We start from the raw sequence: 12398 nt of genomic DNA on the forward strand, positions 1-12398 counted from the left end.
GCTTTTGATGCTCTCTTTTGGTCATGTGCAAAGGGCTTGGGCTTGCGAACTTTTACCTTACTTTCAAACTCTAGGACAAGGCTCATGGCACAAGAGACACTCCTTGGCTTGTGAATATGCATGTTTGCATGTAATTCTTCCCTCAACTCATTGAGAGAAATGCCAAGCAAGCAGTGCTTTGGCCAATACTTTACTTGTGTAGAACGTTTGGCAAATTCTGTGCGGTACTCTCGTATTGAACCCTCTTGTTTGATGCTACACAAGAATTCATCTAGATTTTAGTGCTTCAAGGGTCCGAAATTCTCCTATAACGCTGTAACTATCCCATCCTAGTAGAGCTGTAACCATCCCATCCTAGTAGAGAAGTGTTCGCTTGTTGTTGACCTAGGTGAATAAAGCAAGTGCATCACCTTCCAAAGACATTGATGCAATGTCCAACTTGTGCTTTTCAGGGTCATAATGCTAAAGTATTTTTTTTGCTTTTAAGAATCTAACCTTGAGCGTTACCTCTATTGAATTTGAGGAATTCAATTTTGGTGAGGTATTGTGTTATGCCTGTAATTTTTTGGTTCGTTGTCACTTTCTTCATCTCAATGAGAGTGCTTGTGATGACTCTCCTTTAGCTTTTTGCCTTTATTGAGTGCAAAGGCCTTAAGCACCTCTACCTTTTCTTTTAACAGATCAAGAGTTTCGGGTTTTGAAGCAAAGATAGCCAGATGATCTGGTGTGAATGGGTTGTGATTTTCTGGAGGGTTATTTTGTGAGGGAGCATTGTTAGATTCTTGTGTGGAACTTATGGTAGCCATGGCTCTGATGTCAGATTGTTAGGTGTTCAAAAGTAATAAAAGGAAACAGAAGCAACAAATCTATTAAGATGGTATAGAACAAGAATTTTGTTCTTTACTTTTTTTAATAGCCACACTTAGAAGAATCTTTAAAGGGTTTAAAATACTGTTTCATTCATGATACGCTGGCTTCTCAGTTGCTAAGCATATTTAAAAATACTAAATACAATCCAAAATATTAAATAAAAATCTAGATAACTAGATTCTTAAATAAAAACTGAATAAAATCTCCTAAAATCTATATTTAAATAAAATACTGAATAAGATATAAATAACTGGATAAAGTACTGAATAAAATCTAAATAACTACATATCTAAATAAAATCTCTCCTAAATAATTCCAAATTCAAATCAAGAATAAAATCAGACTTAAATTAGCTTTTGTAGTTTCCTTTTTGAACAAGTCTTTATATGGAATCTTGTTAACACCCCACTATTTAGATGTACCCTTCACCAGAAGGTCCTACTTGATAATTTCCTTGATTATACTTACATGCGCACTGGTTATTTTTTATTTCTTTAATTGACATGAACAAATGCTAAATCAAAACCATAATATGTTGCTTACCAGATCTTAGATTTCTGTATTAATTTTCCCTACAAAGTAAAAGTCTTGGTTATGGGAGAATTTGTTTAGGAGTTGTTGGATCTTGATTCTTGTCTTTCTTTTGTTGCCATTCCCTTCACCTACCCTATGCAATGACTCCCCTCTTCAAATAGTCTTAGCTTCATAGCTTTTCTTCCAAGGGCTTATCTTCTACATGAGAGTAGGAATTGACTCAAAACAATTTAACTTCAAACTGGGGATGTGAATTTTATGAGTGGAGTTCAAGAGGTCCTATGTGTAGTAGAAAGAGAAATATTTAATATTTTGCACAGGTTACCCAGAAACAAAAATCGGTATAAGCTAAAAAAATAGTTGTAATTGGGACTGCTTCCCAGTCCTTGGCTATTGGTTTGCTTTGATCTCCATCACGCTGGATGAAGTTTCCTCCATCCTGAACTTTCATCAAGTTTAGTAGCCATGACTTGGTTGTTTCCTGCAACCCAAGTTGCAAATTTAAGACCGCATGTATTTAGTGAAGGTACATGGCCAGTGATGTAACTTTCTTTGCCGTTCCCTGGGATGAATATTGGGAAACTTCGTGATCATTAGAGCTAATTACTTATTAGTGCCAATTAATTCAAGTGGCTTAATGAGGACACTGGACATCTCGTTAGCCCTATGTGAAGATGAGATGTTGCTGTGTGGGTTCAGAGTTGGTGTCTTGGATGAAAAAGCTTGAGCTTCAACATTCATGTCTGGCATAATGCTAAAGAGTATGTTTGGATTAATTTCTAACTGAAGTTAGAATGAGTAAACTGAAGTTAGAAACTAAAAAACTCAAAAAGTATTGTTTGGATTAACAAAAATTTCCAACCTAAGTTATGTTTAAATGAGCGTTTTTTTAGAAGCCAATAGACCTGGCTTTTTACTCTCAGTGTTAACGTTTGGCCGTTGAAGGAATTTTCCTTTCATATTTTTGTGCTTTCTCTCTCCTCATTTATCTGGCACAAGCTCCACTTTCTTCTTGTGCGTCGTCTCATCATGCTCCTTCCTACTGGCACCATCTTCGTCTTCCTATGCCTCAGCGTGTAAATCGCGTCGGATTCCACTTTCTTCAGTAACGTCGCCTCTTGCTGCTTCCTCTGATCTTGTAGCACGATTCTCAATTTCTCATTCTACACCATTCATAAGAGTAACATTCAAATCCTTGCACAATCCAAAACACTTGACCAAAAAAAAAACAAAGAGAGAGAAACAAACAAATAAACACATGTAATAATATCGGGTCCTAACCTGTAATCTGATGAAGCGATCCATATCCTGGCTTTGCTTCTCAAATTGAAGAGCCTTTCGAAATGGATAGTGAAGATGGGTTAAGGTGGCTTGCTTTGGCATCACCAGAGAAGAGAAGGTTCGCCTCGACAAGCATGTTCTGATTCCTCTACCTTTCATTGTACAACTGTTGCAAATTCTGTTGCTGTTGGTGTGTCTGTTGGGAATTGAAACACGACTGAGCTAACCTATTCTCGATCATCAAATCTTGAGACCCACAAAACGGGAAGCTGAGATTGTTTGGACATAACTGTGCTTGAATCGCCATACGCAAATTGAAGGCAAATCCCAAAGCGAGAGTGCTTATGTATCATGTATTGGGAAAAGAAGGATCAAAAGGGGTTTTGGGTGTGGGTGGGAAGAAAGAGAGGCAATAGTGGGTATAAATACAGAAAGAGATTAATGGAAAAGGAGGGAATAAATGAATGGGCGGATTAGGATTGAAAAGAAGGAAGTAACTGAAAAACTTAAAAGGAAAATATAAAAATAGTGGGTATAAATACATCAAATTTTTATTATTATTATTATATATATATGTATAAAATTTATATTTATTTTGATCATTAAAAATTTCAACTGACTTTTATCTTAAATCATCCAAACAAATTTTAATTTATCTAACTGACTTTTAAAAAAAAAGGTATCCAAACATAAATCACGTTATATTTACTGACTTTTTTTCTAACCTCAGTTTGCTAACTTCAGTTGAATCCTAACCTTAGTTGTAAATTTTTCGATCCAAACACACACAAAGCTGATCATGGCTTTGATATCATGTGAACAATCAGAGTTCCCAGCTCTGTGATGTTGTGTTATTTCTGAATGAAATAGGATGCCTGTTATGGGGATATAATATTAACAGCTTTATCCTATAAGATCCCAAGAGATAGGCTTGCAAAATTGAATAAAATAAAACTTATCCTGACAGCAGTGGAAAAGTAGGAACGGAAATACAATATAAAGGATACTAATATATAACAATCAGATAAGAGATATAAAGGAAAGTAAAAGTACACAGCTTCTGCATATAATGGCAGGCTTAACAGCTCTCTTTTCTTGTGAACTCCAACAATTGCTTGCAGCCGTTGTTTGGCATTCCTCACCTTAATATGTTGTTAAAATAATTGATTGTTATTGAATAAGGTCTTGACCATATCAGATATTCAGGTTAAAGTTATTTTATTTGCATATAATTACGTAAACAAGGACTGGGCAATAGACCTTAGTTCATCAAAATCTTCATTGATTTCTACCACCCCTTGTCATGTTTCTTTGTAGTTTGTCTTAGGCTCCTTTATTCTTTTTCAACATGATGTACTGTAATTTTTTAAGATAGTTTATTTTTTTTTTTTTTTGGAAAAATTACATAACGGGGTTCAAAGAGCAGGGAGTTGGAAGAGAGAGAAGGTGGGAGAGTAGGGTAGAATGAGAATGAGAGGGTGAGGGAGTGAAAGAGCAAGGAGGATAAAATGCTGAGATAGAGAGCTGGGTGTAGCCAGGAAATAAAATTTTTGAAATCTTATGCCCAGATAAAACCAAATTGTAGCCTAATCTGAGCATGATCTAGTTTTCTGGATTGATGTTCACTTCTAGTTTGTTTGTCCTTCATATTGAACTTTAGCATGAGATGCAAACTCATTTGAAAGATTGTTTATGTTTGCACTTTGGATCTATAATTTTGTTAGATTTTTCATCCTCATTGCAGATTATCACTAAGGCAACTGCTGACAGTACCCTGTACACAAAAAATTGGGAAATTGAACCACTATTCCCAATTCCAGATGCGGATGCAGTCGATAAAGAGTATGACTTTTACCCTCTTAGTTCTTTTTACCAGGTCTTGACATCAATCAAGTGTAGTTATACGTGCACCTCTGGTGGTTCTAGTCTATGGTGACTCATTGTTGAGGTTTTATGCATATATAAATTAGTGTTTCTGCCTTCTTTACTTTTCTCCCAGTATTCAAGTGGAAAACAAGGAGCTTTCTGTTTGTATATTCCAAGAGAATAATAAAAGGAGAAGAGGAATAACATAAACTTCAGACTGTATTGTTCTTACTTCCTGTGGCTGCTGAATACAACAACAACAACAACAAGCCTTTATCCCACTAGGTGGGTATTGGCTGCTGAATACAAAACCAGTATTTTATGGTCAGCACAGGCCAACATCCTATTTTTAGTCACTCTAAAACACCAATTTCCTGATCCAAGCGAGACTTGAACTCAAACAAATAATCCAAAATTAGTTAGGATAAAATTGTGAAATACAGAACTAAATAATGAAACACTGAAGTTAAACATGCAACATGATAAAAAGTATGAGCTGAGCAGGATGTTTGGAAGCCAACACACAAGAACTTCGACATTTTCATGAGCCAATAAACTAATAATGATCATTCTTAGCTTGCTGCTTGGCTTTCAAAAACATTTGTCAACAAATGAACCACCTGAGACTGGACTCCTAAATGAAGCTTCCCTTTTATAAGGTGTCTGTCTAACTTACTATGTATGGTTCTATCATGATCAACCAGGTTCTACATGATACTTATGGTTGCCACGTCATCGCAAAGAACCCATTGGGGCCTCTATTGAGACTCTAGTCTCACTAAAGTGACCTTGTTAACAACAATCCTTAACGAGTCCATTGAGACTGGATCTTACACCCAACGTTACACTGCAAATAATAAGAGATTGTTCTTTACTTCTTGTCACTAATAGTTGACCTACCAATAGTTATAGAGCGATCCCTCAACACCAATTTGCACCTCTCTACCTCTCTCAACACCATTCCTAATTTAAATTCCCTTATCAGATGTCAACTTCAAATATATCAAAATTCGTATACAATTTCTATATTCACTTCTGTTTGTTTGTTCATGTATTGATTAACTTGACTTATAGGAAAGTAGTTGTCATTTTTGGTATGTGAGAATTCAGATTTTGAACTAGCCTTTGATTTGTTGACCAAAAAGAAGAGGGGAGCCAAAAAAAAAAAAGAAAACTCAATTGGTTAACTATTTTCACGGATCTATCTTGTAATTGGTTTCCATAGCTTTTGCGGCTGGTTTTACATGTAATGATGCTAGTTTCCTCTGGGGGGTATCAAGTATATTTTCCTTGAGAGACAACTTTACCCTTTGAATGAGCAACTTCAATTTCCAAGAAGTACTTTAGGTTGAGGATTTTGATCTCAATATTTAGCCAGTTTACGTTTCAATCTTTTTTTTTTAAATTAATTTCTTCATCAAAAGCTCCTATAGTAATTATGTCATTAACATAGACTATCAATGCAACAATCTATCATTAAGTGAGAAATTTGTGAACATTTTGGTGATCAATTTGTCCTTCAATATGCCCTTGGCCTTTAATGGCTTCTGTGAATTGATTTAACTATGCTCTGGGAGTTTATAACGTTTATTATTTTTTTTCCTAAAATTTCAATGTGGAGAAACTAAATCAAATTAATTAATCATCCTAAATCTTATGAAAGATAAATTTGTAAAATGCATTTTGTTTTTTTCCCCTTGTTTTAATCAGTCTTCCATATTCTTTTTCTTGTTAATTTCAAACAACTGAACTAGGAAAAATGAAATTGCCCTCAGCTTGTCCTTGCCTTTGTCTTTCCTCTCACTTCTGAACTCCTTTAAGCTCAGTCATTACTGTGCAATTAATAGTGTTATTTGTCTTCTATTCAAACAGTAGTTCAGAGTGCTCCACAAATGATTCCTTAGTGCCAAAGTATAAAAGAAGTCCTAGTAGAAGATCTAAAAGCAGGTGGGAACCATTACCAGAGGAAAAGCCTGCTGTCACTCTGATGCCAAACAGTAATCATACTGAAAAATACAGTAGTTGGGCACATGTTGAAAAGGACAGAAAGGTAAGCATAGTCTTTTACAAGTAATTTATGGATTTGAAGGTTCTCACTGAAGATTTTTATTGGTTTGTGTGCTGTATCATTTAAATCTATGGTATTATTATTCTTCTGCAGGACTTGAACTGTCTTCAGCCAGCGTTGTGTTAATTGCATTAGCATATCATTATGACTTTTATATGGTGTTTGTTATTGTGCTTTCTGATTAGACTTGAGCCTTTTTTAAAAATGATTTTATTTTTTTCGTTTGAACCTTCTTTTCTTACAGTCTAAATAGTCAACTTTTAAGCTGGGTGTAACCATGTGTAGAAAGACAAATGCCTAACCGAATTGAGAAAGAAAGCCTCCTTGTCATCCCCAAGGCAGCAAACAAAATAATGACAACTTGGCCTTCATGTGCCTTCTGCTTAGCATGTATTATTTTATTTTCTGTGTAGAAATTTTGTATTGGTCGTTGCCCGTAAGTAACGCGCTGCATGGCTCGAGTACAGTGATAAGTGAGTTAGAGCCGCTGCATCGGCGCCCGAATGTAGTGTTAAATGAGCAAGGGCTACCGTGTCATTCTGGACGCACGCGGCTAAAGAAGTTAGTCCATAAGAGCAAAATTAGATTTGGTACTTGGAATGTTGGGACATTAAATTGTAAATCTGTAGAGGTTGTAGGGGTTATGATTCAAAGGAAAATCAATATCCTTTGCTTGTAAGAAACAAAATGGCGTGGAGAAGAAGCTAAGGATATTCAAGGTTTCAAACTTTGGTATACAGGAAAAGTAAGTGCACGCAATGGAGTAGGCATCATTATAGATAAGGAGTGGAAGAAGAACGTTGTAGAAGTTAGCAGAATTGGAGACAGAATTATTTCTTTAAAAATGATAATTGGACGTGAGACTGTTAATATTGTTAGCGCTTATGCGCCGCAAGTCGGGACAGAAGCCAGTCTTAAGGAATTATTTTGGGAGGATCTGGAGGGGTTGATTCGACATATACCACAAAGTGAAAAGATTTTTATTGGAGGAGACTTTAATGGGCATGTCGGGAGGGAAGCTGGTCAGTATGCGAGGGTGCATGGTGGTTTTGGTTTTGGAGAGCTAAACAATGAAGGACAAACTCTTCTTGATTTCTCATTGGCGTATGATTTTAAGATTGCCAACACTTGTTTCAAGAAGAGAGATGAGCATCTCATCACTTACAAAAGTGGAGCCTCAAGGTCGCAGATTGATTTTCTTTTGGTTAGGAACACAGATAGAAAACTTTGTAAAAATTGTAAGGTGATCCCCGGAGATGCTGTAACGACACAACATAGGGTCCTAGTTCTTGATGTGTGTATTATGAGTAAAATCCAAAAACGTCGACAAGTAGTAACACCAAGGATTAGGTGGTGGCAATTAAAAGGTGAGAAGCAAGATATTTTTAAGCGAAATCTTTTGGATAAAAGAATTTGGGATTCTCAGGGAAGTGCTAACATCATATGGGAGGATATGGCTAAAAAGATACGGGAGGTTGCAAAAGTAGTTTTGGGAGAATCGAAAGGTTTTGGTCCGAGAGATAAGGAGTCTTGGTGGTGGAATAATAGTGTACAGGACAAAATCAAGTATAAGAAGAACTGTTTTAAAGCCATACATTTGTGTAATAATGAGGAAAATTGGGAGAGGTACCGTATGGCTAAGAAGGAAACTAAGAGAGCTTTGGGTGAAGCTCGTTCTAAAACTTTTGAAGAATTTTATAAGAACCTTGAGACGAAGGAAGGAGAGCAAAATATTTATAAGATTGCCAAGAGTAGGGAAAGAAAATCAAGAGATCTAGAACAGGTAAGGTGTATTAAGGATGAAGAGGGAAGAATTTTAGTTACAGATGATGAAATTAAAAATAGATGGGAGACTTTAAACTTTTCAATGATGGAGAGGATTCATCTAGTAACTTGGAGGATTTAGTAACTGGTGAAGGAGAACAAAATTTGTCATTCTATCGAATAATACGTGATAAGGAGGTAAAGGAAGCTCTTAAGAAAATGGCAAATGGTAGAGCCAACGGACCTGATTGTATATCTATCGAAGCGTGGAAATGTTTAGGTGAAGAAGGGGTGAGATGGTTAACTAAGTTATTTAATGTAATTTTACGGTCCAAGAAAATGCCTGATGAGTGGAGGAGAAGTATATTAATTCCTATTTATAAAAATAAAGGAGATATTCAGAATTGCACTAACTATAGAGGGATTAAACTCATGAGCCACACAATGAAATTGTGGGAGAAAGTAATTGAGCACAGGTTGAGATTGGAGACAAGTATTTCTGAGAATCAATTTGGTTTTATGCCAGGTAGATCAACTACAGAGGCGATTTACCTACTAAGGGGATTAATGGAAAAGTATCGTTGTAAAGATAAAGATCTACACATGGTTTTTATTGATTTGGAAAAAGCTTATGACCGTATACCAAGAGAAGTGCTTTGGAAAGCGTTGGAAAAAAAAGGGAGTACGGATTGCTTGTATTAAAGCCATACAAGATATGTATGAGGGGGTAAAAACTAGTATAAGAACGCCTAGTGGTCAAACAAAGGATTTTTCTATAAAGATTGGACTACATCAGGGATCATCTCTGAGTCCTTATTTGTTCAACTTGATTTTAAATGTTTTGACGGAACATATTCAAGAGGAAATCCCAAAATGTATGCTCTTCGCGGATGATATAGTTCTTATAGCAGAGACAAGAAAAGAGGTTAATTGCAAACTTGAGTTATGGAGGAGGACATTGGAGTCGAAAGGTTTTCGTCTGAGTAGAAGTAAGACGGAATATTTATATTGTAAATTTGGTAAAGGACTATTCGAATTATACCTCAAGTGGAAAAGTTTAGATATTTGGGAGCCATTATTCAAAATGATGGCGAAATCAGTGGAGATATTTCACATAGAATTCAAGCTGGGTGGTTTAATTGGAGAAAAGCTAAAGGAGTTATTTGTGACCGTAAGGTGCCTAATAAACTTAAAGGAAAGTTTTATCGTACTGCTATCAGACCGGCAATGTTATATAGTAGTGAATGCTGGGCTCTAACATGACAGTAAGAGCATAAAGTTGGAGTAGCAGAGATGAGAATGTTACGATGGATGTGCGGACATACACGTAAAGATAAAATTCGAAATGAGCACATACGCGAAGAAGTGAGGGTGGCACCTATTGAGAAAAAAATGGTAGAAAATCGGTTGAGATGGTTTGGGCATGTACAAAGAAGACCAAGGGAGGCACTAGTGAGAAGAGTGGAACATATAACTTTGAGTCCAATTAAGAGAGTTAGAGGAAGGCCTAAGAGAACACTCTTGGAAGTTGTTGAACGTGACCTCTTAATTAATAATATTTCTAAAAGCTTGATAAATGATAGAGCACAATGGCGTCTTGCAATCCATGTAGCCGACCCCACCTAGTGGGATAAAGGCTTGTTGTTGTTGTTGTTGTTGTAGAAATTTTGTATTGATTTCATGAACCCTTTTTGAAAGCACAAGCTGATAGGTCAGGGCCTAGTGTCGACTTCATCAATAGGGAGTATCGTTTGAATTCCTTGTAAGGGAATTATTGACACTTATCTCCCTTGAACACGACTCTTTTGAGATTGGCAACTATGATATACTATATTAATAATTTTTTTTGGGAAGTGGAACTGAAGCGTTAATAATTCCCTCAAGGGACCCAAATGACATTGTCCCTTATTAATATCTCTAACTAGTATCTTGTACATTTGGGCTTATTGTAGTCTGGACAAAGTATGGGCCATACATCAGACCTTTTGTTTGTGATTGAACTCCTGATCACTTAGTTATGGAGGCTTTGAACATAGAAGCTTAAATTGAGGCTGGCTTTATTTATATCTTGAACAGAAGCTGTACTTCGCTCTTTTTGCTGCAATTTAATTTACCCGCTAATCTTTTTTTTCTTTTTAATAATTTTAGTTCTATCAAATATGTCCCTTTGATGGATAACAGTAGCACGACATTTCTCATTTTGATTGCCTTGCTCCCAAAATGCATACAAACTTTCATGAATTTGTGTATATGTACTTTCTAATAGTATGGCCTTATTTTTAGATGGAAAAGCACTTCTATTTTTCATTTAATAAATACTTCCAAGGGCGATCATGTTCAGGCATATGTTGCGCAGTAAGTCCTTTATCTGATTTTATGATATGCAGGTGGTAGTGGAGAACAAAGAGGGCAAGGAGGATGGTCTGAGAAACAATAAATGGGCTAGTATATTTCAGAGAACTTCTATTAAAACTCCCCAAAGGGTGTTTAAGAAGCAGCGTCTTGCTGAAGCTCCCATTCCCTCAGAAAATGGTGATGCATCTAGTGATAGTGATAAGGAACAAGGTCTGACGGCATATTATTCTGGTGCAATGGCTCTTGCAGATTCACCAGAAGAGAGAAAGAGACGAGAAAATCGCTCTAAGCGATTTGAATTAGGGCAAGGGCATCGTTCGGAAAACAGTCGCTTGAGGCCCAAAAATGCTGGAGCTGGAAATCTCTATAACAGAAGAGCTAGTGCATTGGTGTTAAGCAAAAGCTTTGAAGATGGTAGCAACAAAGCTGTTGAGGATATTGACTGGGATGCTCTTACTGTGAAGGGTACTTGCCAGGAAATTGAGAAGCGTTACCTACGCCTTACATCTGCACCTGATCCTGCCACTGTAATTATCTGTTTACTTCCTACTGATCTGATCTCTCCCTGCCTCAGAATAACTAAGTATTGTGTAATTCTTAAAATGCAGGTGAGACCTGAAGAAGTTCTTGAAAAAGCTCTACTGATGGTTCAAAATTCTCACAAGAATTACCTCTATAAGTGTGATCAGTTGAAGTCTATCCGCCAAGACCTAACAGTACAACGGATACACAATCAACTAACAGTCAAGGTATTATTGAGTTTTATAAACTTGTGTATTATCTCTGACTGCCTTTTCTTTTTCCTATTTCTTGCTCAATTGCATGGGTGTTGTATATTTGTTCAGCTGAATTCCTAGTCTATAGATTTGAATTTTTTTGGCCCCCTTAATTTTTCCTTATCTGTTTTGGAGAGCTACTTCAGTTGTAGCTGTTATTCCCAATCAAGTTTTATGTTATTTTTTATATTTTCCCCATTCTTTTTCATGCATTTCATTTTCCACATTCTAACTCTTTAGTCTCTGATGGCTTAGGTGTATGAAACACATGCTCGGCTTGCACTGGAAGTTGGGGACCTGCCTGAGTATAATCAGGTTATATCTTTGATAGTTTCTAACTGAAACTAAACTAGTTTAAGTTCCTTTTGTCCTTTGATGACTTCTCTGTCGCTACTTCTTTTAATGGTCATTTATTATCTGTATGTATTATTCCTAATGAAGTCATACACTTATCCACTGTCTATGAAACTTTTCAGATAATATTGTGGCCTTTATGTGCTATTCTAACCTTGGGGATAACTGTTTTGGTTGCTTGTTATAAATCAGCCGTTGCAGAACATGTTTAAAATCTGAGGTGGTCGATGGCTTGTATACTAATGCAAAATGTAGTAATTTTTTTAATTATGATAATTTTTAACTTTTTTTGGCCAGCATGATAATTTTTAACTTAAAACAGTGAACATGATCATAGTGAGTCACTTATTCACTATTGTAGAATTTAAAATGATTTATGTACTGAAATTTCAATTAATGGCCTTAATAGGGCTTTATACAACAAAATTTTCCTTTGATTGCTTAATTTGAAATAATGGGTAGAATCAAGTAATTTTTTCTGAATCCATTATTTAAAATAGTATTTTAATTAATGGTTTTGTTGATGTTAT

At 36.0% G+C, this 12398-nt stretch overlaps 1 protein-coding gene across 5 annotated transcripts in view; it reads left to right on the plus strand.

Annotated features, from left to right (window-relative positions):
• The window catches only part of LOC129293755 (SAC3 family protein A), a 29507-nt gene that overhangs the window by 14952 nt on the left and 2157 nt on the right, over nt 1–12398 (plus strand). For all 5 annotated transcript variants that reach the window (XM_054931852.1, XM_054931853.1, XM_054931854.1 and 2 more), the window contains 5 exons: nt 4430–4527; nt 6424–6601; nt 10771–11265; nt 11347–11487; nt 11770–11829. In XM_054931852.1, coding sequence (XP_054787827.1) covers nt 4430–4527; nt 6424–6601; nt 10771–11265; nt 11347–11487; nt 11770–11829 — 972 coding nt within the window. The remainder of the gene's footprint in view (nt 1–4429; nt 4528–6423; nt 6602–10770; nt 11266–11346; nt 11488–11769; nt 11830–12398) is intronic.

Source organism: Prosopis cineraria, unplaced genomic scaffold (assembly GCF_029017545.1).
Source record: "Prosopis cineraria cultivar Desert tree isolate PC_DT_omini unplaced genomic scaffold, ASM2901754v1 PC14, whole genome shotgun sequence".
Taxonomy (NCBI): Eukaryota; Viridiplantae; Streptophyta; class Magnoliopsida; order Fabales; family Fabaceae; genus Prosopis; species Prosopis cineraria.